The sequence below is a fragment of the Camelus ferus genome, chromosome 13 (genome assembly GCF_009834535.1).
Source record: "Camelus ferus isolate YT-003-E chromosome 13, BCGSAC_Cfer_1.0, whole genome shotgun sequence".
Classification (NCBI taxonomy): Eukaryota; Metazoa; Chordata; class Mammalia; order Artiodactyla; family Camelidae; genus Camelus; species Camelus ferus.
The window spans coordinates 39,345,099-39,371,990 of record NC_045708.1 but is presented as its reverse complement, the minus strand read 5'-3'; the positions used below and the strand labels follow the sequence as shown (position 1 = coordinate 39,371,990).

Sequence of the window (26,892 nt, the reverse complement as noted above, 5' to 3'; positions counted from 1 at the left end):
GCATTACAAACAACACATCAATATGGGATCATTAATTGTGACAAAGGTACCATATAAATGTAAGATTGTTACTAATAGGGGATCTGGGTGTGGGGTGTACGGGAACTCTCTGTACTATCTACGGTGTTTTTGTAAATCACAGACTATTCGAAAATAAAAGATATTCAGAAAAAGTATTACCAAGGACCGGTATGTCAGAGGAACTTATCCTTCTGAACTGAAACTATGTTTCCACATCTGCCTCCCTGCTGACTGGGAGCTCCTGGGGCACAGAGACTATGTTCCAGTTTACTTTGTGGACCCCAAACCCAGAGTGGGCACTGGTCCAGAAAAAGTCCAAGTAGTGATGAATGACTTAATAAATGAATTCAGGGACTGGCCGAAACTTTCCTTAACTGACACACGGGGCTCCAGGAAGCCCCGAATAAGCCCTTGGCCCTTGATGTCCTGGGCACTGAGAGGTTAGGAAGCAGGCCTGGGGGTCAGAGCAGTGTATGTCACCTCTGCAGCCTGTCCTGGGCCAAGGGCTTGGATGTTCTTTGGGTCCCGGAAAACCTGTGTGGAGACAAAGCTCAGCACATTATAATGAAGAGCTTTCTAACCAGTACAGATATTTTTTTTAAAAAAAGAAAGAAAGAAACTGGGAGGTGGTGAGCTTCTCATCCCTGGAGGTATGTGATCAGAGGATGAGTGGCTCAAGCTCCTGGCTCAGGCTTTGCCAAGGCACTTTGCCCAGGGACCTCCCCAAAGTCTGGTGACCAATGACCCGCAGAGAATGTCTGAGCTCAAAAAGGCATTCATTGATTAATTCTGCAGGTAAGAAAACTGAGGCCCAGAGAAAGAGACTGACTTCCCCAAAGTTGCCCAGCATCCCATGATGCTATCTCAGTAATGTCCAATTCCAAACCTGGCCGAGGGAGCCCACACCCCATGGCACCCAGCTACAGGGCAGCTCTGAACCCACCACTGCCCCAGACACCCTGCAGCCCGGTCGGCCGCCCTCCTGCATCTGCAAAGGCCCTCAGTCCGCAGAGGCAGGCTCCAGGCAGCACACAGGCTGACCAGGCAGGAGTTGGGGAGGTGCCCTGGGCTCAGGGCGGGGAGACCAGAAGGAGAGGCAGGCGGGGCCACTTACCTAATGGTGTGCTCAAAATAGATGTCGTCCATGGAGGCCGTGACGCAGGGGCAGCCAGCATGCCTCTCCGCTGGCGTCAGGAGAAGAAAGCCATGCGTTAGCAGCCTCCCTGTGGCACACAGGCCTCTAATCAAATGTCAGACCACCTAGCTAAGGCCTGCCTCCTCAGCCGCACCCCCACCCTTCTGTACTTTCTTCCTCGGGGTTAGTACACCCTGACCCTGTCTTACATATCTGGGTGTCATCTGTCTCGTGTCTCTCCCTTCTGCTAGATCACAAGTCACGAGGGCAAGGACATTTGCCTGTCTTGTTCATTGCTGCGTCCCAGTCCTGAGCAGTGCCTGGCACACAGGAGATACTCCCTGAGCAGCTGTCGAATGAATGAATGATCACACCCTGCTATTCTACTTCCAAGCCTCCTCGAGTGCCCAAACCTCTGCCCAGTCAACCTCACCCACCTTTGTCTCCTTGCCTGAGTCATTCTTGCCCTCAGGATCCTGCTCCCTTGCACTCGTCCCTCTAGAATCCCTTCTCTGCCCTCAAGGCTGGGTCAGGGCCACTGGTCTGTTCTCCTACAGCCCCACTTCCGCCTCCCTTTCCCAGGCCCCATCAAACACTGCTGGGGGGCAGTCAGGTCTCCCCCACCAGACTGTGAACTCCCTGCGGGCTGGAGAAAACTGGTACGCTAAAGGCAATGAAATGAGCTCAATCCAGCTCCACTCAGCTCTACTCAGTGTTGGGAGGTGGTTCAGGCCAACAGCCTTGGGCTTTGCTCACAGCAAATGCCGTCCGTCTTGGAACAGCCACGTGTAAGGCTCTGCTGTGTCAGGCAGAGGACCTGAGGGTGCAGGACCAGCACTTGGAGCCCTGGGGGTTTGCGGGTGAGAGGGTGGGCCTGCACTGAGCATGGAGAACTTGGAATGGGCATTGCAGCAGGTGGAGCAGCATGAGCAAAGGTCAGGATTAGGGAGGAGCACAGCACCCAGGGGACAGTGACCACCTCTGAAAACAGAGGCCTCTCCTCTGGGTGTGCGGAGCCAGCGCTGGGATGGGAGCCTTACCAGACAGGCAGGCCGTGGCGTCAATCCACTTGAGCAGCTGCCCGACGCTCAGCTCACCACGCTGGTTGGTGTGGCAGGGCAGCACCAGCTGGCTCATCTGCACCTCCGTGGGGTTCCGGTACCCCTCGCCCTCTGCCATGGTGTTCTCAGCACGTAAGGCCGACTTCCGGGATGTACGGCTGGAGAACACTGAGGCCAGGCCCTGGGGAACAGGCAGGGACAGAGAGGTCAGCTCACAGCTGGGTCTCCCAGGTCTCCCTGAGACCTGAGGACCACCTCCCATGAGACCCCACTCCAAGAGCTGGCCAGCACCCTCCAGCCCATGGTGTCAGACCCCAGAGGCTCTCTGGATGCCACTTATCCCTACCCTCCTTTTAGCCAACAACTCTGTGTTAACACAACCTTGGACCTGAGGGGGGTGGCGGGGAGAGGTACTGAGCAGAGAATCCACCCAGAGAAAATCCTCAAACTCATGAATTAGAGGCAGAGTTTCTGCCTGGGGCCCAGCCCATTTTGGAGCAGCCACATGTAAGGCTGTGCTGTGTCAGAGCAGGGACCTGAAGGTACAGGACCAGCACTCAGAGATCATCAGACTGTGAACAAGAGCTGGGGACATTTGCCTGTGTGAGAAAAATGACAGGAGGAACAGGCCCAGGGTTCCAATTTTCATGGCCAATGTCAAGTGTGGTGATAACAGTTACCGCTAACATTTATAAAGTGCTTAATAACTATCAGATTCTCTTCTAAGCACTTTACAAGTACTAATTCAACTTCCACCTGTCCAAAAAATCTCTGAGATAGGTACATTATTACCCCCATTTTACAGATGAGGAAACTGAGGCCCAAGGAAGTGCAAAGCCCAGCTGTGACCTCAGAGGTCTAGCCACAGTGTCTGAGGTCCTACCCACCACACTACACTGCTTGCAGGGCCTCCTGGGGCCTGAGATGAGGAGTCCAGGGGCCTGGATATGGATTCAGCAGCAAAGAGTGCCATGACCTGATGCAGACCCTGCCAGTGCTGCAGGATGGGGCAGCGATGGCTCAGGGTAAGGATGGGACTTGCACTGGGAGTCTGTATCCTTTGGAAATTTTCCCTTATGAGGATCTTATAGCTAATTTAATAAATCCAAAACACTGAGGTGACTTGTTTAAGATCACTGGCACCCTACGTGGTAGAAATGGGATTTGAACCAGGCCTGTGTGACCCAGAGCAGCTGTGGGTTCCAAAAGAGGCAGCTCATTCCCAAGAGACCCTGGGTACCAGGTTCAGTGCCAGGCACCAAAAGGAGAGGAAGCAGCCACCCCAGGAGCTCGCAGCCTGGGTGGAGGCCTGCAGGTGCCAGGCTGCCAGGCTGCCAGGCTCTTGCAGGCAGCTCACAGGCCCCTGCGGTCCAAGCAGCAGGATCTGTCACCATGGTAACCACTGCCAAGGCATTTCCAGCCTGGTGTGCATCGGGGGCCTGCCTGGATGTGGATGCGGGTGGCTGGCTTTTCGGTGTGGGAGACGGTTAGAGGGAGGAGGTAGGCAGACTCTGTTTACCCACACTATTCCCAAATCCTTCCCACAACTAGGGGTTCTGGGCAGAACATTCCAGAAACAAGCCCTGGAGAAAGTCAGGGCAATGGGGAACGCAAGATGCAGAGGGGAAGGGGGCAGAAGAAAAGAAGCAGACCATGTGGGGTTTCTGGGCAGTTCTGGATGTGCACACAGGGAAGCCCCACACACAGTATCCCTACTTTACAAGCTTATTCTCATTCACCACCTCACTGGATCCTCACAAAGAAGGCAGAGGGTAAAGACTATTTACCTCATTTTACAGATGAAGGTCAGGATGGAAACAGCCCTAGACCAGCAGTCAGGACACCTGAGATCAATCCTCTCTGCTTCCCACCTAGCCAATCCCCACTCCTACCAGCCTCCTATTTCCTGTCTGTGAAACAAAAGTCCCAGCCATTGGAGTCTACCTGCCCGCAACTAGGATCTTTACCTTGTTCATTTCATTCATTCGTTCACTGAGTACCTCCTCTGTATTGGGCCCTCAGCCAAACATTGAGAATACAAGATAAACTGGGCCAATCCTTTGAGAAGCTCCTACTCTAGTGCTCATGCTTAGAAGGGCCTGGCACACATTAGGACCTTATCCAAGGTTTGTAGAGGAATGTCCAGAGACAGATTTGAGTTCAAACCCAGCCCTATCCCTCAGGTGCTATGTGATCCTGAGCAAGTCCCTTCCCCTCCTGAGCCTCATCTGTCACTCACCAGGCAGAGGCAGGGAGACTGCTTATCACCAAGGCACCCCAGCCCTGGTACCAGGACCCTGGGTCTAACTCTGCAGGGCTCAGGCACAGCCAGCTGAGCTTTCCCATGAGGAAGCTAAGGAGCCCTGTCACCTGTCAGACAGGAAATACTGTGTTCCAAGCAGGACTGAGCTCCCACCCCACCCCAGGCAACCTGAGGGACAAACCCCACTGTGCGGTGTCCACATCCGTCAAAGGGAGGCATACAGAGCCCCAGGGCTGTCGCACAGGCAGAGGGGGCAAAGCAGCACTGGAAGCCCCAAGCACAGCCTCTCAGACTCCAACTTGGGCTCCTAGGCAGTCTGCCACATCAGGCCAGGGCAGGCCAGGGCAGGCCAGGCCTCCTCCTAATCCCAAGGTGGGCAGGCAGCCTAGCCCAAGAGGCAGGGGCGTGTGTGGCCCAGGCAGTGTTTAGCCAATGGGGCCCCAGAACCAGGCCACTCCTCCCAGGGCCAGTCATGGGGAGAGCAGAGGCCCTGGACAGAGTCAGGGCCTGGGGCAGCCAGGCAGGCTGAGCCAAGACAGCTGACAGGGAGAGCAGAGCCCACATGAAGGTGGGGAGGGCATCTGAGGGTCAGAGACGTGCGCTCTCAGACAGCAGCATGCCAGGCGCTGGCCACCAGCCACAACAGACACGGCCAGATTTGATATCCCCAGACTAGGCCCCAGCTGACTACACTGTGGGCTCTGTCCCCCTTCTCCTGGGCCAGAGTCATGTGACAAAACTGGGGCAGAACAGGAAAGGCCACTTTGCCCAATCCCTTCACGACTGGGGAGACGGAGGCACATAGAGGGAAAGGAGGTCCAGGGTAAAGCCTCCCAGGCCAGCGCTCCATCTGGGCAATGTGACGACAGGCCCACGCTAATAGCCTTAGCTGGATTTCCTCCCTCCCCCAAGTAGCCAAATCCCAGTGATCCAACCTCCTCAAACTCTCAGTATACCCACCACTGCCCTGCTGCACCCAGGCCCCCACACTGCTCACTCACTGGGTTGTTTCCACAGCCTGTCCACAGGCCTCTCGTCTCTCCTCCTTCCAGCCTCCCCACAGCACAGGAGGGAACTTTCCAAAACCCAAACCCAACAACCCAACAACCACAACCCACTTCATCCTGCCTTGCAGGGAGGCTAGACCCAGTCCTTGCAACTCCTCCCACTACAGGACTTCATTCTGTCCCTTAGGACCACACAGACTTTCTGAAGAGCAAGCCAGAGCGGGACCTCCCCTGCTCAAGAATCCTCAGTGGCTCCCTATTCCCCTCACAATCAAGGCCCTACTCTGGGGCTCCTGTCACTGCCCCGCAGCTGCTCTCCCAGCTCCAGACCACACTGGGTTCCTCAGAGCACCACTCTCACCCACCATCTGTTCCTCTGCTGCGTGGGCGCTGCTTCCACCTAAAATCCCTTCATCTGCCTTATCTGCCAAGTGGGTCCCTCCTCCTCCCTCTTCAACCCCTCCCCCACCCCTGCCTCTTCCCTGGGGAGAGCTAGGGCCTCCCTGGCCCCTCAGCTTCACTGTCTCTACAACACTGATCCAGCTGTGAAGTCACTGCTTTCACAGCCACCTGCCCCAGCAGACAGGCATTCCCACAGGACAGGGGTGCACTTGGGCCTGGCACCGAGGAGGTGCCAAATAAACACCTACGGAAGAGGAAACGGGTAATGACCGGGGCGGCCCTGGAGCCGAGACCTGAAGGTGACGACGGTCTGAAGTAGAGAGAGGACTGAAGAACAGCAGAAAGGAAGGAGAAGCAGGAACAGCGGTGACTGGAGTGGTAGGGACAAAGGGCAGCCCGCTGGAAAGTGCTAGGGACCTGTGTGGGTGGAGACGAGGGAGAGGGGCCAAGGAGTGCCCAGAAACCAAGGAGGACCAGCGGAAAGATCTATGGTGATTGGCCAGAAAATGCGGAGACCAGCCAGCAGAGAGATCACAGTGCCTTAGGGAACCATCAGAAACAGCAGGCCTAGAGCAGAGGAGGCCCACCTGCGCTGGAGGAGGGGGGCTGGCTTGGATGACTTCTTAGCTCACCCACCATGACCCAAGGCTGTGCACAGGCCTTGGGGGTCAGCCTGGCTTGGGTTCAAGTCCGGTTCCACAACTAACTTGTGGGTGACTTTGGGAAAGCTGCTCCACCTAACTCTATGGGCCTCAGTTTCCCCAACTGTAAACATGGGATTATAATACTTATGTCCAAGGGTCATCGTGGGGATGAAATTACACAGGATCAAGTGTCCAAAGCTCCTAGCACGCGCCTGCCACGTGGCTAACGTTTATTGAGCACTTATGTTAGCATTATAAAACTGAGTTTAGGCTTCCTACAGAAATACAGCCGGGAGACACCTAAACAGAATTCAAACCAGACTGTTTACATAGTACTTTCTCACCCATGATGTCACCAGAAGCACGTGACAACCCCGTGAGGGGGCAAGATTCGTAGCTGGTTTGAGAGCTCCTGTGAGAACTCAAAAAGCCAGTGGAGCAGGGATTCAAGTGCAGGGTGCGAGACTGCATGGCCCTGTTCCTCCCACTCTCCCTCCCTGCCTCTCCCCAGGGGCTGGGGACTGTGAAGGCAGGCCCCGAGTGGGCAGGGAGAAGCAGCCTTGGCCCACCCCCAACCAGGCCCCATGAAAGGCCGGGTTGTCCGAGCCAGGCACTCTAGCAGTGAGGGGAAGCTGCCCAGGCTGGTGCCCTGTCCCCACAAAGGTGGCTCCAAGTTCTCAGAGCAACCAGCAGCCTCCCAGCAGTTTCCCCACCAGCAAGGAAGGAGCATCTGTCAACCTCCCAAGCACCCTTTCAGGCCTACTCCCTACCTTCTTCCCTAAAAAGGCTCTGAGGCGGCCTGCACATGCACACAGGAGATGCAGGCACGCACACACGGGTCCCGAAATGCAAACACAGCTAAGGAACCAAATAAGGGAGGAGCAAGTCTTTTAGGAATCCAGTTGCACAAAGGTGCTGCTATAGAGAATTTCATTTGGCCTTGAGATTCCCAGTAGCCAAGGCAAAAAAGGGTAGTAGTGGGTACCAAACGCCCAGGTAAATAGAGAGTGCATCAGTCCATGAAGCCAGCGTGAGGGCTGGGAGGACATCAGTGGACTATTCCATAGGCTACTGATTGCCACACAACATCAAATCATATCTTCATTCTAGAAGATAAATAATGGTCCCCAATCCTATACACACATCCTCATGTTACTTCTAGCTACAGGGTGTGTTGGCACTTGACAATTTTCAAAATTTCAGGGTGGGAAAGGTAGAGAATAAAACTGTTATTTTTTATTAAGCACCTCCTATATGCCATTCATTTGGTTAGCATCATTGAACACCTACTGTGTATCGAATTCTTTGCTAGGAGCTTTTCATATGTATTATCTCAGTAATTCTCAAATCTATCCTACAAGGCATTGTTTTTCCACCCATTTTACTGATGAGCAGACTAAGGCTGAGAGCAAGTGCATTGCTTCTGAACACCTGAGAAGTGACAGGATTCAAGAAAATCTCAGACTTACTAGCCAAAGTCCACGTTTATATCTCTACAGCACTTCTATAGGACTTGGAGATGAAGAAGATGGAAGAAACTCTTTCTAGCGGAAATTCAGAGACAGGATGCAAACTACCCCAAGTCACACAGCCAGTCAGTGACCAAGGAGAGAATAGAGGCCAGTGCCCTGAGTCCCTGTCCAGAGTCCACAGACTGGAGCTGGCTGATCAGGGGGTGGGCACTCCCCTTCTGAGCCAACCCTTGTGCTCCCCTAGTAAGGACAGAGGGGGATGGGAGGGCCTCCAATCTTCTAATCCTGCTCCTGACCCCAAATCTGGCAAGGAAGGGAAGTAAGGCAGGGGATGATAATTGGAACGCTAAGCTAAGGACAAGCCTGCCCCCACCTCTCCTTTGGAGGTAGAGCTTCATGAGGCATTTTCAGTTCAGTGCCTTCCTGTAAAACTGAATATAAATGGAACTTTTATCAGCTCATCACCCCCAGGAGACCTTGGATGAATTATTTTACCTCTCTGTGCCTGTTTCCTCATCTGTCAAATGGAGTATTTGACTGAAGAATCTCCAAGACTCTTTCTAACCGTGAAAGTGTTTGGTTTACCGGAGGAACTCCTTCACAAGGCCCACGAGGCCCCCAATAACTGCCTTGCCGCCCCTCCAGTCTTACTCACACCAAGTACCCCCCGCCACACCTGCCGTCTCTCAGTCCCTCACACACATCAGGCCATCTCCCACGGCCGGGCTCTTCCCATACTGTCCCCTCTGCCTGAGGACTCTTCTCTCCTCTTCACCTCTATAATGCCCACTCGTCCCCCAGATCCGTTATCTGTTCTCCGTCCTCATGCTCCTGGCCCCAGAGACCTCCCCTCTGTAAGGCTCTCCACTGTGATAACATGCATTTAATTGTGAGAGTATTTGGCTGACATCGGACATGAAGGTTCACCAGGCAGGAGCCCTCTCTCTCTATACTCGGTGTGGACAGGGCCCAGCACAGACCCTGGCTCACTGTGGGCCAAACGAATGAGTTTGCTCAGAGGGTCACCAATCCCCACTAATGTTACCCCATGCAGGCAGGGGGAATGCAGGCCAGGAGGTCAGGAAAAGTTCCCCACTAGAGACTTTGCTCCCATGCCAGCCCCCTCACCCCATTCTAGAACAGAGTTTGAACATAATCTGTCTCCCCCTACACCCAAGGGTAAAAATAGCCTTGCCTGAAATCTGACACCTCCCCTCAGCTGGGTTATCTGGACAACTCCCCCTGCCCCACTGTGGAGCCAACCAGGAGCCAGAGTGGGTAGAGAGGACGTTTCCTGAACGCCTACCCATTCCCATCTCACCCGACCCACAGGAAATGGGTGAGGCGTTATCATTGGTGAGGTACACAGGGGACCCAACGGAGTCCCAAGTCCAAGGTCTGCCAGCTCTTAACCAGAGAGGTGGGGTTTAAGTGCAGGCCTCCTGCCTCTGTCTACACAGCAGTCCTTGCCTCAGCACCATGACAGTGAAAAGGGCTTAGAGACTGATTGCAAGTGCCTGCTGGTATGGATGGGGAAACTGAGGCATGAGGGGGCTGTCTGTCCAAGGTCTTAAGTGAAAGGGCAGACCTTGGGTAAGTTATTGGAAGCTGAGGATAATCCCCACCCCTTCTCCCTCCAAGAGTAGTGACGGTTAAAGGAGGTCCCACAACTAAGGCACCCGGCTGTCTGTGAGGGTGGCTGGAGAGGATGAGGCAGTTGGGCTGGACCAGACTTGTCTTTCCTCCAGTAGTCTTCTCACTTCTGGGAAATGAACATGGAAAAGGGAAGGAACGTATGGAAAGTGCTTTGCAGACCGCAGTGGCTCAGCCCTCCTCTTACTCCTGCACTTCTTCAGCCTGAGGGGGACCAGCCACACAGACAGGACAGTGGGTCCCCGCCCGCACAGAGCCAAGACAGGAGTGACCTGGCAGATGCTGTTACACCGAGACGCAGCAGGAGCCTGGAAAATGGGCAGAACCTGCAGGGACTGGCTGTGTGAGGCTGGGTTCAGATTAGCTTCAGCCAACATCCTCAGCTCTGCTTCTCTGCATCATTTCGGTACTGTCCCTGCAGCATGTCGCAGAATAACGACTGATGGGACATGAGCCAGTTTTTAAATTTCTCTGACCCCAGCTTCGTCGTTTATAAATTTGAAAGGGTAGATGTGCAGGTGAGGTTGAGAACAATCATGCTCCCCAATTTAATTATTTAATATGTGCCAGGTGCAGTGCTCAGCATTTTCTATGCCTTATTTCTTTCAACCTTCACATAGCCCTAATACTTGAATGTTGTTATTATTCCCATTTTACAGATGGGAAAAGAGGTTCAGAAAGGCTAAGTAATGTGCACGTGTGCACACACACACACAATCACACAGCCAGTAAAGGGCAGAGTTGAGACTTGAACCCTGGTCTGTCTAACTCAAGGGCTGAGGCCGCTTGGGTGCTTTGCTCTAACTGCCTCTCTCTCTTGTCAGATGGGCAGGATAGTTCCTGTCACATCCCAGGCACTTGTGCCAGGCTGGGCCCATTCAGGGAAGCTCTCCTCCCCACCGACCCCATCTCCTCTGCAGGAAACGGTGGTGGTTATCAGTACCTCCTCCCAGCGTGGTCCAGAGGCCAGGCGCTTGTCCCAGTGGGTGCTCAAGACCCAGCGGCCTGTGAGGAAGTGAGGCAGCCACCACCAGTGAGGAAACTGCAAGCTCTCTGTCAGCTGAAAACTGTACTTTGTAAATCCTCAGCTCTCAGGAGTGGGAGGAAATCTCATGGTCAGCTAGATATGCCCCTCTCAGATGCAGGAATCTCAGCTACACCAATGGCTGTACAGTGTGAGCTTGCTCGCTCCCAGAGACAGGGGGCTCACTCCCTTACAATGTAGACACTTCCCCTAAGGAGCAGGCCTGCCTGTCAGTTTTCTCATCTACCCCTCCCCCTACATCTCCAACAGCTGCCTCCCTGCAGCTTCCTTCCTTGGGGCTGATTGCCACCTCTCACCCCTACCTCCAGCAGACCCCAGAAAGAGGTAGGAGGGGTCTGCAACAGGCAGTCCGACCCCAAGAGTGATGGGCCCCCACTATGTGGCCCCTTGAGGGAACCCCTCCGACAGCACCCAGCCTAGAACCCACATTCACCATCAGCTCCCTCATGATGGAGCCCCTGGCAGTGGGATGGGCCCTTCACGGGCTGTGAAGAACAGAGCCAGCCTCTCTCCTCATCAGAGTCCCTCATACCCTCCCTGCCAGACAGCCAAGGCTGCTGCCTGACACCACCTCTGAGTCACCATAGCAACGGGCAGCCAGGCGACAGGCCAGGTCTGGCCACCCTGCAAGCAAGCCCGTTTACCTTGGAGCTGGGCACACCAGCTACAGGCAACACAAGCCCCCTCCGGGAGGGCAAGGGGGAAGGGAGGAAAAATGAGAAGAGGGAAGCGGGGAGGAGAGAGGCTTTACAGAGAGAGAGGGAGGAGAAAAGAGAGAGAGAATAGAAAAAACACGAGGTCAAAGAATATACGCTGGTAGGAACAGACCAAGTAGAGGAGAGGGGAGACGCGCGCGCGCGCACACACACACACGTCCAGAGAGAGAAGTAAGAGAGGCAGGAAAGGGGCCCCCTCTCAACCACCCCCACTGCACACATTCCTCAGGCCTGAGCTGCTCTCAGCCCTTTGGGATTCTGGTCACAGCTGGGACTTCCTGCCCCGGGAAGCTCGGAGCCCTGTGGCCCCTTGGAGGCCCCAGATGCTACTCCAGCCCCTGCAGTTCCCTCCAGCTGAGGGGTGGTGACCGCCCTCCCCAGCAGGTGGGCCCCTCAACCCCCAGGCAGCACCTACAGGCTCAGTCCCCTGCTGGTTCCCCACACTCCCCGCCATGCCCCAGCCAGTCACCAGTTCTCCTGTCCACCCAGGCCTCCCATTCTCTCACCCAGCTCCCCTCCCCTCACACAACACACTGACTTCTTTCCCCCAGTGTTCAAGAAATCATTCCTAAACAGAGCAGAGTGGTGGGGGTAGGAGACACTTCATCCACGGGACACATTTCCTTACACCGCACAAGGAGTGGACCAGGCCTCAGAAGGAGGCCCAGCAAGGGGACACCAACCCTCAAGGGGCTGCTTCTAAGGCCCCGAATTGCCAGGTCACAGGATGGGGCCCAGAGCTGGGCCTGGCCTGCTCTCTGGAGGGGGCTGCTGAGCTGAGCAGGTGCCCAGCAGTTACCATCTTCCAGGGCCTTCCTTGGCCTCAAGCTCTCTGGCTGAAAGATGGCATGACCATTCCTGCCCTAGTCCCACTCCCGCCACCATGTGCCCTACATTGCCTCAGAGGAATCTGAAGCCACAAGAAAAGCTTGTTGAAGGGGTGATGAGCAGGGCAGGAAGAGAAAAAGGAAAAAACGGAAGGCACAGGGGCTGGCAAGACGGACACAGGCTGCACTGGAATCCCGGCCCCACCTCTGTCTCCCTGGATAACCTTAGCCACTTACTTAAGCCACTCTGAGCCACATGTTCCGTATCTGTAAAATGGGAATAATAATATAGGGAGGATTCAATGAGACTAAACACAAAGTGCTTAGACCAGGACCTGACCTGTGGAAAGTGCTTGAAAAGTTTCAGCTCTCCATGTTAAAAAGCCGAGGCATTTGTATCACTTTTTTTAGATTCCATACAAAACAGAAATAGACTCAGACATAGAAAACAAATTTATGGTTACCAAAGGGGAAAGGGCGGGGGATGAATTAGGGGTTTAGGATCAGCAGATACACACTGCTATGTATAAAATAGATCAACAAGGTCCTACTATATAGCACAGGGAACTACACTCAGTACCTTGTAATAACCTATAATGGAAAAGAATCTGAAAAAGAATATATTTATTATGTACATAACGGAACCACTTTGCTGTACACCTGAAACTAACATAACATTGTAAATCAACTGTACTTCAAAACAAAAAAAGCCAAGGCACTGTTGAATGACACAGGAAATTGTCCTAACCAGGAAGGGCCTGCACAGGTCCCTGGGGGTCAGAAGTGCCTACCATGACTGGCCAGGCAGCCTTGGCAGATCCCACGCCCAGCTTGAGGATGAGGACCCAGGCTTCCGGGGGATAGGAGAGCTGCAGGAAGCTCCCAGTAGGGGTGGGGGTCAGACGGCCCTTTGTGCCCCACTCTGTGACCATCAATGTCAGGTGAACACGCACTCTGCCTGCCTCCAGGGCTTCATTTCATGGATCAAGATGCTGAATTTGACAGGCCTCCCATGGGTGACCACCCACAGTCCAGCTAGACTCAGCAACTTCTCATCTCCCAGGCCCCTGAAAGGCTCAAGACGCCTCACAAAGGAAATGACTTCTTGGAACAGAAGGCAGAATCACTAGAAACCAGCTCAGGTATCAGGGGAACAGGGCATTCTAGGCACAAGGGAAGAACTCACTGGGGCAGGAATAGACATATTTTGCATTTGCACAGACCCAGAACATCGTGGGTGCTCAGTACACAAGAGTTAAACTGAACCTGGGAGCCGTCTCCCACGGAGTCCCACATTTGTCTGCTCGTTCAGCATTTGGCCAAGGGGTTGAATGAAGACACACACAAGGTTGTAACATGGAAACATAAAACCAAGCAGATGAAAATGAACAAGAGTCAGGCAGTCAGCCTGCATTTAAGTTTTTCTGTTGTTGTCACTTTGTTCTAAGCTATGTTTGTGCTGGGGTGGCTCTAGCTTAATGGTTGTTTATACAAAAATGGTCTCATGGCTTCATCTCTCCACAAGCTCAACAGTGACAACTCCTGCTGCATCCAAACAGGGCCCTGTGGCTGCTGAAGGCCTCTCTGGAAGTGAGGGGTAGGGACGTGTTTAGGGCAGGAGTGATTTGCTGGCAGAGAGGAGACAGCCTCCAGCAGGGATAGGGCAGGCAGTGTGAAGCCCAGCCCTGTATGGGGGGAGGAGGGGACAGAGGGGACAGGAAGTGCCACAGGTCAGACAACCAGGCAGCACGAGGGACAGCAAGGGGCCCAGGTTATGTTTGGCCTGGGTGATAGGACTCTGGGTGCAAATATGAGAGCTGGCTGGGTCAGAGGCCAGGAGGGTAGGGTCCTGGTAAGGATTAAAACCAAGACCACACAGGAGTGGAAGGCTGGGAAGAAGCCAATCCTGGTTGGGGATCCACAACAATCTTTTTTAATCTTTTCGTTTGTTTGGGGGGGGTAGGTAATTAGGTTTATTTACGTATTTATTTATTTAATGGAGGTGCTGGGGACTGAACCCAGGACCTCATGCATGCTAGGCATGCGCTCTACCACTGAGCTATACTCTCCCCACCCCTACATCAATCTTTTTTAAAACTCCCATTTCTTCCTCCAAGGTGCTGGGAATACAGGATCGAATAAAACACAGACCCTTCTTCTTATGAACAGACAATAAAGGAACAAGATTGTGTTAGAGTGAAAAGTGCAGTAAGAATAAATACAGCGGATGAGATAGAGATAAGGTGGTGGACAGGAAGGAGCTACTTTAGGTTGGGTAATCAAGGAGGCTCACGGCCAAGATCTGAATGAATGACAAGCTGCGGTTGGGCAAGGCTCTGAGAGCACAGGGTTCAAGTCAGGATAGCAGAGGGTTCAAAGATCTCAAGGACGGGTGGGGACAAGCTTGGCTGCCAGAAGAACAGCAGGGTGGCCAGAGTAGCCGGAGTAGTGTCAAGGAGAAGGGAGCAGACAGGTCCCAGGTCACCCAAGGCCTTAGGTCCCAGTGGAGTCTGGATTTTACTCCAAGTGTGATGGGAAGAACAGGAGGCTGTGAGTGGGGAGGGAAGTGATCTGACCTGCATTTTAGGATCACTCTGCTGTCATATGGGTGCAGATTTCAGGATGAGAGAGAAGAAGCAGGGAGACTACTCAGTGGGCTACTGCAGTCCCAAGAGAGATGATGGACCCAGGTGGATTCGGCAGGTGGATTCAGCATGACTTGCTGATGGATTCCATGTGTGAGACAGAGAAAGGAGGACCCAGGCTTTGGACCAATGGCTGGTAGATGGTAGTGATGGTTACTGGGTTGGGGAGACTGGGGAGAAATAAGTAGAGGTCAAATCAAGAATTTTTGAGGTCTTATAAAAAAATTAAAGAGATGTCAAGGAGATGAATGTTCAAGTTTGGAGCTCCCTGGAGAAGAGCCTGCACCTGGGGACATGAGAGTACACAGGAAATTAAGTTCCACATGTCTCTGCAACCTGCGGTTGGTCAAACACGGCTGCCAAATCTTTGCTACTCCTCCCTAGACCCCAGGTCGGGTTTAATCTCCTCCTCACGCATGTGGGTCCGTCTTCGAGACATATCGATTGGTGATTTCCGAGACCAGGTCACAAGAAGCCCAGCAGCCTCCACCCAGTTCTGTGGGAGCCCTTGCTGCGGCAGAGCCCACTGCCAGATGGGAAGTCGGACCACTCTGAGACCCTCACACGAAAAAGGCCCATATGGCTGCTCAGAATGATAGTCCCAGCTAGTCTCAACTTTTGGGCTATTCCCACCAAGGGGGCCAGATACCAGTGAAGCCATCGTGGACTCCCTAGTCCAGCACATCCGCCAGCTGAACACTGCCAAATAACCTCCATCAACACCCCATAAAGCAGAACAGTCACCTGGCCAAGCCCTGCTCGAATTCCTGACCCACAGAATCTCAAGATATTCATAAAATGGCTTCTGTTTTAAGCCACTAAGTTTGGGTATAGTTTGTCACACAGTCATAGTAACAGAACAGACATCATCCAAGGAGAGAGGGAAGACAGCTAAAGAGGTCAGTTGGAGGAGAAGCCTGCAAGGGAGCCTGGGAAGGCGCCTTGGGCAAGGTGGGAGGAGCATCAGGAGAGGGTGGATCTCCAGGAGGAGGGGTGCCAGGGGCAGAGAAGCTCTAGGGCGGCAAAGGCAGAGAGAAGAGCTCATTCAAGGGGATCAGAGAAAGGATGGGAGGAAAGAAGTGGAAGCAGGGACCACAGAAAACTCTTTCAGAGTCTTGGGGGAAACAGGGAACAAAGAAACAACGGAGTATCTGGGAGGGGGCAGGAGGACAAGGGAGGGGTTTTGTTTGCCCAGAGGTGAGGAGATGTTAGAGCTCATTTGTCTGCTAATGGGACAGCGCCAGTAGGAGAGGCGTTCCCCGAGCCTAAGGGCTGCCTATAGCACAGGGGCTGCCCAAGAATTGCCCTCCCAGAAGCACTAAATTCCCTTTTCAGAAACCCATGGCTGCCATTTCCTGTGCACCTACTGTGTGCCAGACCTAGTCCTTGGGAGGTCCTTTAATTCTCAAGTCCACCCTGAAGTAGAAGCCCTCATTTTACAGTGGAGGACAAGGAAACTTAGGGAACACGGAAAGATTCACCCGAAGGCAGGTGGCCAGTAAAAGGCAGAGCAGAGACCGGTCATGGGTTCTTCTGACTCCAGAGCCTGGCAGGGGTGCTGCATGGGGGACCACAGCCCTGGAGATCAGATCACCCAGCCCACAGGACTTCTGAGACAGAGCCTGGCACTTGGGAGACCCTCCATCGATTGCCTCCAGGCTCTCCTGCCTTCCAGATGGCATGGAGAAAGAGATGGAGGGGGAGTGGTCCCTGACCAGTCCATCCCACCTGGGCAGTGGGGATCGCAACACTCCTTCCCCCCTCCCCCGCCCCGTCATCATCCCCTGCCACCATGGCCTCTCCAGAGGGCTTAGCAGGCTCGGAAGTCCTTCCCAGTCTCTCCTGTTTGCCTGGCTGAGAACCAGTTTGAGCAGGGATGAGACATACCTTCTCTTAGTCTGGCTGCCTGGAAATTCTACTTTTATTTTCAAAAGCAAGGGCAGGCAGGTGGGAACCAGGTAAACTCAGTCCCAGGAGGCCCTCAGGGTTGGGGTGGACGAAGCAGTGCTGTGCTTACCCCTTCCCTTGCCCCAAAGTCCTTTAATCTCTGGGCCCCTTCCTCTCTCCAGGCTGCCTGTCCCACGTGCCCCACTGCTCTCAAAGCCTGTAGGCAGGCCATTCAGTCTCTGCATAAGTGCCATCATGGCACTAACCTGCTTGGTACAAAGCAGGCTCAAGTGATGGGGACCATTATTACCCCCGTGTCCATATCTTACAGGTGAGGAAACTAAGCCTAAAAGGGTAGCCTCTAGCCACTAGCCCAAACCCACCAGAGCCATCCGACTCCAGACCACCACCCCTCACACAGCTGGGGGGTTGGGGGCAGCATCCTCGGAGAAGGAGAGGAGCTGGGTCTCCCCACACCCTCCCTAAGGGATCAAATGGAAATTGAGACCCACCTGGTTCAGCTCAGCCCTGGAGTGTGCCGGAAACCTGAGGCTGCTTTAGGAAGACTGGAGGGCCACTCCCCTTCCTGGGCTCTGACCAGATTCCATGCCTGAGAGCAGAGCCACACCTGGCCAGGCCACACCCACAGGGTGGAGCACAGCCTGTTCTAGAGGTCACAAGTAGGATGAGGCCAAGGAGTGGAGGGGCAGGGGCTCAGCACCGCCACCCAGCAGCGAGCATCCGGTCCCGAATGATGGGCCTCTCGGGGCCACAGCAGAGGTGGTACCAACCAGCCTGAAGCTTCCCTGGACTTTTGAACAAGATAAAGTACATACAAGCGCTTTCTAGATTGTAAAGTGGGTGTGCATATGAGAAGATAGAGAAACTCTTTGAGGCCAGGGGCCAGGTCCCATGTCTCTCTAGAGTCCCAGGGCCTCACTATAATTTTATTCCCAGTTCTATTGCGATATGGTTGACAAATAAAAGTTGCATTATTTAGGTTGCAAAACGTGATGGTTCTTTTGGGGTAGGTAGCTAGGTTTATTTGTTTTTTCAGTGGAGGTACTGGGGATTGAACCCAGGACCTTGTGCATGCTAAGCATGCGCTCTTCCGCTGAGCTATACCCCCTGTGTGTTTTGATATATATATACATTGTGAAATGCTTACCACACTCAAGCTCACCAACACATCCATCAACTTACAGTTACCCTTTTTTTGGAGGGAGTGGTGAGGCTTGAGAGCCATATCTTAGTAAATTTCCAGTACATAAGATGTTATTATTAACTATAGTCACCATGCTAGACATTAGGTCTCCAGAACTTGTTCATTTTATAAATGAAAGCTTGTACCCACTTGACCATCTCCCCACCCCCCACCTTCCCACCATACTTTTTTGAGCACCCACTATGTTCCAGGCCTATATATACATTACTTAATGACTTTGTATTCATAATATCATTTAACCCTCACAAGGTTTTGGTGCAACTATCCCTCTTGCACAGAAAAGGGAACTGAGGCCAAGGCGCTCGGAAGGACTCACCCGAGGGCAGGCTGCTCGGGATGGTGCAGCCGGGATTTTGCTTTTCTCGCTACCAAAACCCTTTCTACTCACTCACTAGGCTTCCTCTCCAAAAGAGATGCTTAACACTTCATGTCTGCTGACATTACCTAACTCATGTCTGACTTGTTAAGAGCAGGTTATTACTACTGAAGAAGCCCCAGGCAGGATATACATATTACATGGGCATGGGGGCCAGAGAGGGATTCCTTGAGGGGTCACTGCCAAATTCTCTCCCTGTTCCTTGTGGAAAGGGCTTTTTCCCACATCTCACACACAGATGCCTCCACCTGGCCCATGCTTCCTAACCTGGAAAAGTTTTCAAGGCAGAGCCAACCCAGCACCTCCTCCTGTTCTGTAGACTGTGAGGAAGACCTCTGGGCTTCCCTCTGTCACGGCCTGGCCACACTGTGCAGTCTTTGTCGTTTTGTACCTTTCTCTGTCTCCCCATCAGCCTGGGGGCACCTGAGGACAGGTCCAGTCTGACTCATCCCTATGTCCCTAAAACGCCGGGCTCTGGTCCTTTCCCACAGCCTTGATGTCACCTCCTGCCCACAGGTAGGCTGCTTCTGAGAATGGCAGGAGCATGCAGGCCTGCAGCCAGGGAGCTGGCAGAGGACCTAGTGGGCAGCACCATCTGTCCCTGGAGCCATAGGACGGAGCAGGCACAAGGCAGAGGTGTCAGTTCCTCGGTTCAGCCAGGTCAGCCCAGGACAAGGAGAAGTGCCACAACACCAGGGCCCCAGCCCAGCTGCAGCTTACAGTCAGATAAGACTTCGAATTCTCTAACTAGCACAAAGTGACTCAACGCCAGAGCCTTGGTTTTCTTAGCTGTACAGCTAGATGAATACCGGCAGCCTTGCAAAGCTAGTGGGAAGTTTAAATATGCCTCACACTTAGGTAGGTGCTCAACAAGAAGCTAGCTTTTACCACCTCATCCCACCAACTGACCCTGTCATTTACCCACTGAGGAAACTGAAGTCCAGGTGAGATGAAGAAAAAGAAACAATATTTACTGTAGTCAATTATGTGCCAAGTTCTACATTCCTCCAAAGTCTTTAATCTTGCCAAAAATCTAGCAAGATCTGCAGGAACAGATCTAGTTCACAGATGAGGAAACTGAGGTCTACAGGGGTGGTGAGTTAGTGTCTCTAAGGCAGTTTCCTATACTCTGACCACTGCCCAGCAGAGTGGGTGAGCAGCCATCCAGACACACCAGGATGCCAGCGTGGTCCCACCTAGACCAGGCACAGGTGAAAGGCAGTGATGTGGCCTCCCTTAGACCCTGGTGCGCATGAGGTGGAGGAAGGTGGTCGGTGCTGAATCTGCAGTGCAGTGTGTGAAGGCTGGGGAGGCTGGGATGGGGTGAGTTCAGGTGTGAGAGCGAGGCCACTTTCTGAGTTGCCAAGACACGGGCTGGAAAAGGGATCCCAACCTAGCAGGTAGGGGTTCTGAGTCTCTCGCCAGTGGTACAAGCCCAGGCATATCCTCTCATTTCTCTGTGCCTTGTCAGCAGCTCCCTCCCTATTGTGAGGGGTGGATGGGAAGGCTGTAGGGACCTTCAGGGCAGTGGCCATACAGAGGAGAGGAACTGTGATGATGTGTTTCCCCGGGTTGCTGAGCTCCGTGTGCAGGGACTGAGCACCCTGGCACCAAGCCTGAAGGCCGCCATCTGAGCAGGTGAGGAACAATCCCATTTGTCCTCTTAGAAGCATCCCTCCAGCAGAGGGTTGGTGGGAGCAGGGTGGACATGGGATGAGGAAGCGGGGAGGGGAAGGTGCTCCGGGCCAGGGAAGGATGATGAGGTCTGGGCTGAGTGGTGGTCATGCAGATGGAGGGAGGGTGGAAAAGAGATGTCTTTATTTGCCTCTACCCCTTTTAAAAGGCTTTTCCCAAACATGTCTTTAGAGGACACTCACTCTACATCAGCACGTCTACCAGTCTGTCCTGAACCCTCTCCATTCATAAGATCAAAGGTCCCCACCAGGAACCACTGAGCACTGAGTCTATGTGGTACCTCAGCATCTAATCGCAGCTCCAAAGTCCCAGTTAAAAGGTTCCAGGGAAACGTTCTCTGCAAGGTCACTTAGTCCTGCATGTGTTCTCCCAAAGAGGTTACTGTCCCCGAGAACCCTGGCTTCACCTTGTCACACTCTCTCATTTGCACATACACCCCTAGCCTGTGACATCTGGCAGCTCTGTGGCCTTTGAGCACCAAAATCTGAGAGTTAAACACCATAGAGTCCCAGAGCTGTGCCGTCCGGTGGAAACCGGCACAGAACTCCATAGAGAGAGACACACACCCCTAGAATAGAATTCCAGACAATTCCACTCCACACAGCCAGCCCTCCAGGAGAGCGAGCGGCCCCTGGGGCTTGTTTGGGGCTTGTTGTTTATAATAAACCAGCCCAGGAGTTCTGCAATTTCTCCTTGCATAGAGAGCTACAAAATAGCCCTTGGAAAATGAGACAGAAGATGCAGAACTTCTGACTTAAAATGGAAACTTCGATTCTCTTTCGGGATCCCCAGCCTCCAGTCCCCTCCCCTCCCCTTTGCCTCCACCCGTCCCCAGCCCACCCTCCATACCCTTCGCAGGTGATTTCCGACATTCTGGATCATTGCTGCCGAGCCCCCGCTAGCTGGTCGCACACTCCTTGAAGAGACACTGGTCACCTGAGCGACGACCCGGCTCTGGCTCCAAATGAAGCCGGTCGGCCTCTCCTCCTGCTCCTCCTCCCCAGCCCCCGCCCCCTCCTGAGCCCAGCCGTTATCACCAAGTCCGGCCTTCCCTCAGACTGCCCGCGGCCCCCTCCCACTAGAGCCCCGCACAGAACCTCCGGTGCCCGCCAGCCCACCGGGTGCAGAGGAAGGAGGGAGGCTTTCAGCTGGGCCACCGCCACGTCAGAGGGCCCTGCGCCCGCCCACTGGGCACTAGCTCGACACTCGCTTCGCCTCCAGCCACAGCCAAACTTGGCCACCTCCACTTCCAGCCCCTGACATCATCCTCATGGGATTTCTGGCTCTGGGCTCGCTCCCGGGGCCAGGAGGCTCCAGATCCCCAGCCTCAGCCAGTGAGACGGGCAAAACAGGCACCAGGGTTCCATCTGTCCGTAAGGGTTCAGGCCAGAAAGTGGCAGGAGGCCAGGGAGCTGCCAGCAGCCTCCAGAGAGATACCAGACCCACCTGCTAGGACTCTTCACCCTTGGGAGTGCTGCCCGCCTGCCACGCGCCCCACCTCTCCAGGCTGCCGGAATCCAGCAGCTACTGGCCAGGGCCAGGGCACACCCCCTCAGCTTCCTTAAAATAGGCAGTGTGACTTTTCTAAAAGTTGCACCTGTCAAATTCCACCCATTGACTCCACAGAGTTCAGCCTCCTGGGCACTTACCCCAGCCCCTCTGTAGCCACCACTGACTAAACGACCACCAGGATTTCCCCTTCTCCCTCTCACTTCTGCAAGAGGCTTCGTGAAGTGGCCTTGACACTCACATTGGACTTCTCATGACAGGGCAATAAAATCAAGTGCTTGGTGGTTAAGGGAAGAAGTGGGAGGGGGAGCAGAATCCAGGCAGAGGAGGCGGGAAGGACAAGTGGTCGGGAACAATAATGAGCTCCTCACAATAACCCAGCACCTACTGTGTGCCAGGCCTCACCATCTCCTCATTCCAACTCACCTGACGGATGCTTGGGGAGGGTAGGTGAGGTGCCCCAGGTGGCACAGCTATTGAGTGCAGAGTTGTGCTGGAACAGAGGTCAGCCCAGTTCTGAGGCTCTGACCTTTCCTCTGCCCCACACTACCTCTAGTTCACTCATCACATCGCTAATAACATCTCTCCCTGGGCCTAAGACACCTGAGTTCTGGGCCTGATTCTTTCACTAATGTGCTGTGTGACTTTGGGTAAGTTCCCTCCTTTCTCTGGGCCTCCCTGTTCTAGGTGTCAAGGACTCACATTCATCACTATAAGCTTAGGCCTTCATTTCGAGGAGTTTATGGTCTGTTGGCAGTTCATTGTCTACAAATAAAAAATTAAAGTCACAACTTAAAGATGGCAAGATGGTCCAAGGATGGCATTGAGGGTTGGGGCAATCTGGGAGGCTTCCTGGAGGAGGTAGTGTTAGAGCTGGACTGAAGACTGAACGAGTTTGGATAGGCTAAGAAGAGAGGTGAGGTAGGAGGCCTAATGGGAACAAAACAGGATGCAGTCCTAGGAAGTGCACAGATCCTCTTCTTGCAGGAGAAAGCTAGGAATATCGTGGAGTACCTTGAATGCTGGGCAACTGGGTTTTTAGACATCAGGAGCCTCTGAGGTTGAAGAACATGCTTGACATGATAAAAGTCATGTGAGGTGAAGAGGACAGGTGTCATGAGACTTTTCTGGATGGGCAAGGAAACCAGCCCAGAGAGGGAACAGCTTATCTCACTGAATCCCCAATCGCACTGGGTAAGGCAGGCAGTCAGGACAATTTCAGGGTCCTCACAATGCAGATGACAGATGGAAACACAGAGAGCTTCTGGTCCCCAACCATTCCCTCTCTCCAGAGATGTCTGGACTCAGACTCTCTGGACTCAGTTCAGTCCCCCCTATCCTATCAATGGACACATTGAGGCCCAGGGATGAAAAGTGAGCCAACCAAAATCATATATCGAGGAAGCTGTCTAGAATGACCACCCCGACCTCAAGTCTAGAGCCCTGTCCATTCTGCCTGCCCCCACAACAAGGCATAAAACATGAAAGACTTCAGTTAGACTTATAAGAGGACTTCCAGCAAGGCTGAATCAATATACTAACAGGAACCAGGTTTTTCTGCAGAGACCCCTCCAGCCCACAAAGGTCTCCCTGCCCTATGCTACTTATTACATAACAGACTCTTGCATCTCTTTAGCAGCTCTGTTCAGTCTGTTACTCCAATGAATAGTGTCTGTCTCCCCTTTTCAACTCACCTGGGAGCCCCCTTACAGCTGAGACCACATCTTACTCATCTCTGTGCCTCTCCCAGCAGCCCCCAGACCAGGGCCCTAAATGCAGAAGGCATGAAACAACTGATAAATCATAGTCCTGGAAAGGCGAGTAAGGTTTTAAGTAATAGCTAGATCAACAGTTCTCATACTTCACCCTGCATCAGAATCACCCAGGGTGCTTATGAAAATATAGATTTCCGGCTCCATCTCCAGCAGAGCTGTGGTAGAGCCCACGAATTTGCATGTCTAACAAGATCCCAAGTGATGCTGTTGCCGCTGGTCCAGGGACCACACTTTGAGAACCAGTGATCTAGTCAGTCCTCCGATTTTGAACTGGACAGAATGAGGCCCAGAGCTTTTAAAGGCAGCACTTGATGGTAAATACTATCATCATTATAATCACCGTCGTCATCATCATTGTCATTTTAGCCCTTCATTATAGCCCTCCTCACATGCCCAGCCCTGTGCAAGCACTTCTGGTTTGTTGCCATCTCTGGGCCTCACCCTAAGAAGAAAGTACTATGATGATTATTCCCCTGCAGAGGAAAGAACAGAGGCAAAGCATCATTTGTCCAAAGTCACACAGTTGATACGTTAGCAGCAGGACTTGTACCCTGATACAGGTCCGGAGCCCACAAGTTCAACCACCACTCTACACAACCTGCTTACAGCTTATATTGACCAAGGAATTCTCTAGAGGTTCCCAAATCCAGTGGACTTCTTCCTGGCGAGGGATGAGCTTGTGATGGCTTCGAACGGTCCATGGAGGAAACTTGCCTCATTTAAGCCCCATGAACCCAGAGTACTTTCTCCCACAAACACTTCTTTTTCCACATTACATCTTTCATCTGGACCCACCAATGGGGCCTTCCTGGCTGGAGGACAAATAGCTCTATTAATTTTTCAGGTCCATGTCCCAGCTCTACCACCGAAGTCAGCAACAAAACACAATGAAACAACCTCCACTCCTATTCCACAGTGATACTGGGCTGTCACTGTCAGGTATGGGTCTGCTCCCCCATCAGACTGGAAACTCACATAGGCAGGGACCTCATCTGTATTACTGAGTCCTCAGCACGGGATCTGCCCAGAGCAAGGGTTTAGTGACCAAGTGATGAGCGAATGAATGAATGAATGAATGAACGAATGAAAGAATGAATGGGTGGAGGGGCAAAGAGGGAATGAATGAGTGAATAAATAGCCAAACTCCCAGGAATTCCCTCTGCTGGACCTTTTAGCCTTCCCAGGTAGGACAACAGACTCTAGGCGAGAGGCAACCTCTGACATCATGCACTCAAACTCCTACTTTCCTCCCTGTCCTAGAGGAAACCCTCCCGGGGCCAGAACCCACAGCTCTCCCCACTCCACACACATGCCTAGTATCCCAGCCTCCACGCACACACCTCCAAGACTGAAAATCTCACTCCATCTAAGACTGCCTATAAAATTAAAGAGCTCTCATATCCACAAGGATATTTCCATTACCTCATGACCAAGGTTCTGAGTCACCCAGAGTAAGGCTGCTCCCCTGTCCTGTGACAGCTGGCAGAGATGTGGGAGCACATGGCCTGTCCTCTGCTGGCCCTGGTCTCCTTGTCCAGATGTATTTCTTTTAATCCTCTCAAGCCATGAACAGAGCATCCCACTGTTCCCTTACACATTTGAGCTTTCCTTTGTTCCTAGTGTTCCATCCACCCTGATGCCCTCTAATAACTCAACATCTAAGCCCTCCCATTGAAGCCGGGCTCAAATGGCACCACCTCCAGGAAGTCTTCTGGGCCCCTCATAAGTGGAAATGACATCCTCCTCCTCTGTACCCTCACTTCCCACACATAAACACAGAGCCACACTTCACAGCCCTTTGTCTCTTTTGATTTGTGCTCATTTCTCCTTCTTGACTTGAACAAGCTGGCAGAAAGGAAAGTACTGATTCATCAGAGTATCCTGCCTCCCTCCCACCAAATACTCAAGTTCTTGAACATAGTAGATGCTCAGTAAGCGTCTAGAGAACGAGGGAGTGAGTAACTGAATGGAAAAGAACAAGGGAACGCACGAGTGAATGAAGTAATGAAAGAATGTCATCGTGGTCTCCTGTTCTCCAAGCTAAGACTCCCAGTTCCTTCTGGGGGTCCCCTGGGCTTGGTATGGCACAATAAAGGAAGTTGTGGGATAAACGGGGACAGGGCAGGAGAGAAGAACAAAGGAAGAGGGTAGTGATACCAGCAGGAGAGGAAGTGGACGTGACTTCATCATTGCTCCAAGGCCAGGCCCCCCCTTAGAACCACAGCGCATTATGGAGAAGCTGGGCAAGCTGAGCAGTGAGGAGCCCATTCAGTGGTCCAGAGGGGAGAAGACACAATGTGGTGGTGATGGAGAGGAGGGAATGCCTACAAGTCATGAAGGCCCGATTCAGGACACATGAGCAGCCTGTCCAGCCAGCCCTGAATTCCAAGCAGCTCAAACATGCTCTGGGTCCACCTTTCCCACTGTCTCCTTGCGTAGCAGCTGGACCCCCTTCCTTGGCCCAGCTGCTGGGGCTCTGGACCCAGCCTGACTTCCAGGATTGGGCCCTTGCCAGGGAGTTGCTCACCCACCCTACCCCAGGCCCAGGTGAGTCAGTATTGGCTGCATCCTCTGGACTCAAAGTCTTGTGCCCCTAGGCGCTGCCCAGGGCCAGCCTCCTTGATTCTAGTGAGAGGCCTGCCTACCCCAGCTCAAGTCTCAGGATGCTTTATGCCCCAGCCTAGCAGAGAAAGCACCACCTGGCTTATCTGAAGCGTGGTCCTGGGGTAGAGGCAGCTCTGCTTCTGGAGGCTGCTGGGGGAGGAGGAGCCAGCCGCTGGAGGATCCTAGGGAACGTGGCTCTTCTGAGACAGGGAGGTGGGGGAGGGGCTGCGGGCGGCAGAGGTCTTACCCAAGTGGTGGGACACTCTAGATCCAACAGCCTGCGGGCCAAGGCCCGGGAGCCTTCTGGGGACACTGGGGAAGCGGTCCGTGGGGAGAGGCTCAGCAGCGGGCATCCAGAGCAGAGCCTGGCGGGGGGAGGCTGTAGGAGGCCAGAGGAAGGTGCAGGAAGCGGGCGGAGGCGCAGGGAGGAGCAGCCCGGGCCAGTTCCCTCCCCTCCCCTCCCGGCGCGGGTGGGGCGGCCCTGGGCGCCTCCGGGGCTGCAGAGCGGGCAGATCACCAAAGGCCAGAGCACCTGGACTGGCGCCAGGCACTCCGCCTCCTGAGGCGTCAATCCCATCAATCCCGGGGCGCTCTGCAGAGGCGAAAACGCTGGTGTCCCGGCCTGGCGGGGTTGAGGTGGAGCCGGACAGCAGCCAGAGTGCAAAAGACACCTCCCCGTTATTGCTAAACCAGCCCCTCACAGTCTTAAAAAGTAATACCTTATTGAGCGCCTACTATGTGCTAAACAAGGAGATGGGTTTTGGGACGAGGTTCTAAGCAGGACAGGCGGTCCTTACGCTTACTGGTACCTGATAGAAAAACAATTAAAATGGACCCCCCAAAATTAAAATGAACAAAAAACTAAATTAAATTGAAAATTAAATGATTAAATTTAAATGATTGCTTTAAAATAAAATTAAATTTAAAAAT

General features: G+C 53.3%; 1 protein-coding gene across 7 annotated transcripts in view; it reads right to left on the bottom strand.

The window, feature by feature from the left end:
- Positions 1-26,651, bottom strand: part of ACOT11 (acyl-CoA thioesterase 11) — a 59,726-nt gene extending 33,075 nt beyond the window's left edge. Inside the window, exons 1-4 of one of the 7 annotated variants that reach the window (XM_032494343.1) lie at positions 26,210-26,651; positions 2,197-2,398; positions 1,136-1,205; positions 502-555 (exon numbers count right to left, since the gene is read on the bottom strand). In XM_032494343.1, coding sequence (XP_032350234.1) covers positions 502-555; positions 1,136-1,205; positions 2,197-2,398; positions 26,210-26,539 — 656 coding nt within the window. In that variant the 5' untranslated portion in view covers positions 26,540-26,651. Of the gene's footprint in view, positions 1-501; positions 556-1,135; positions 1,206-2,196; positions 2,399-17,290; positions 17,630-20,923; positions 21,218-26,057; positions 26,185-26,209 lie in introns of those variants that run through there. The other 6 variants (XM_032494345.1, XM_032494346.1, XM_032494347.1 and 3 more) reach the window with 6 other exon arrangements.
- Between the last annotated feature and the right edge of the window lie 241 nt (positions 26,652-26,892).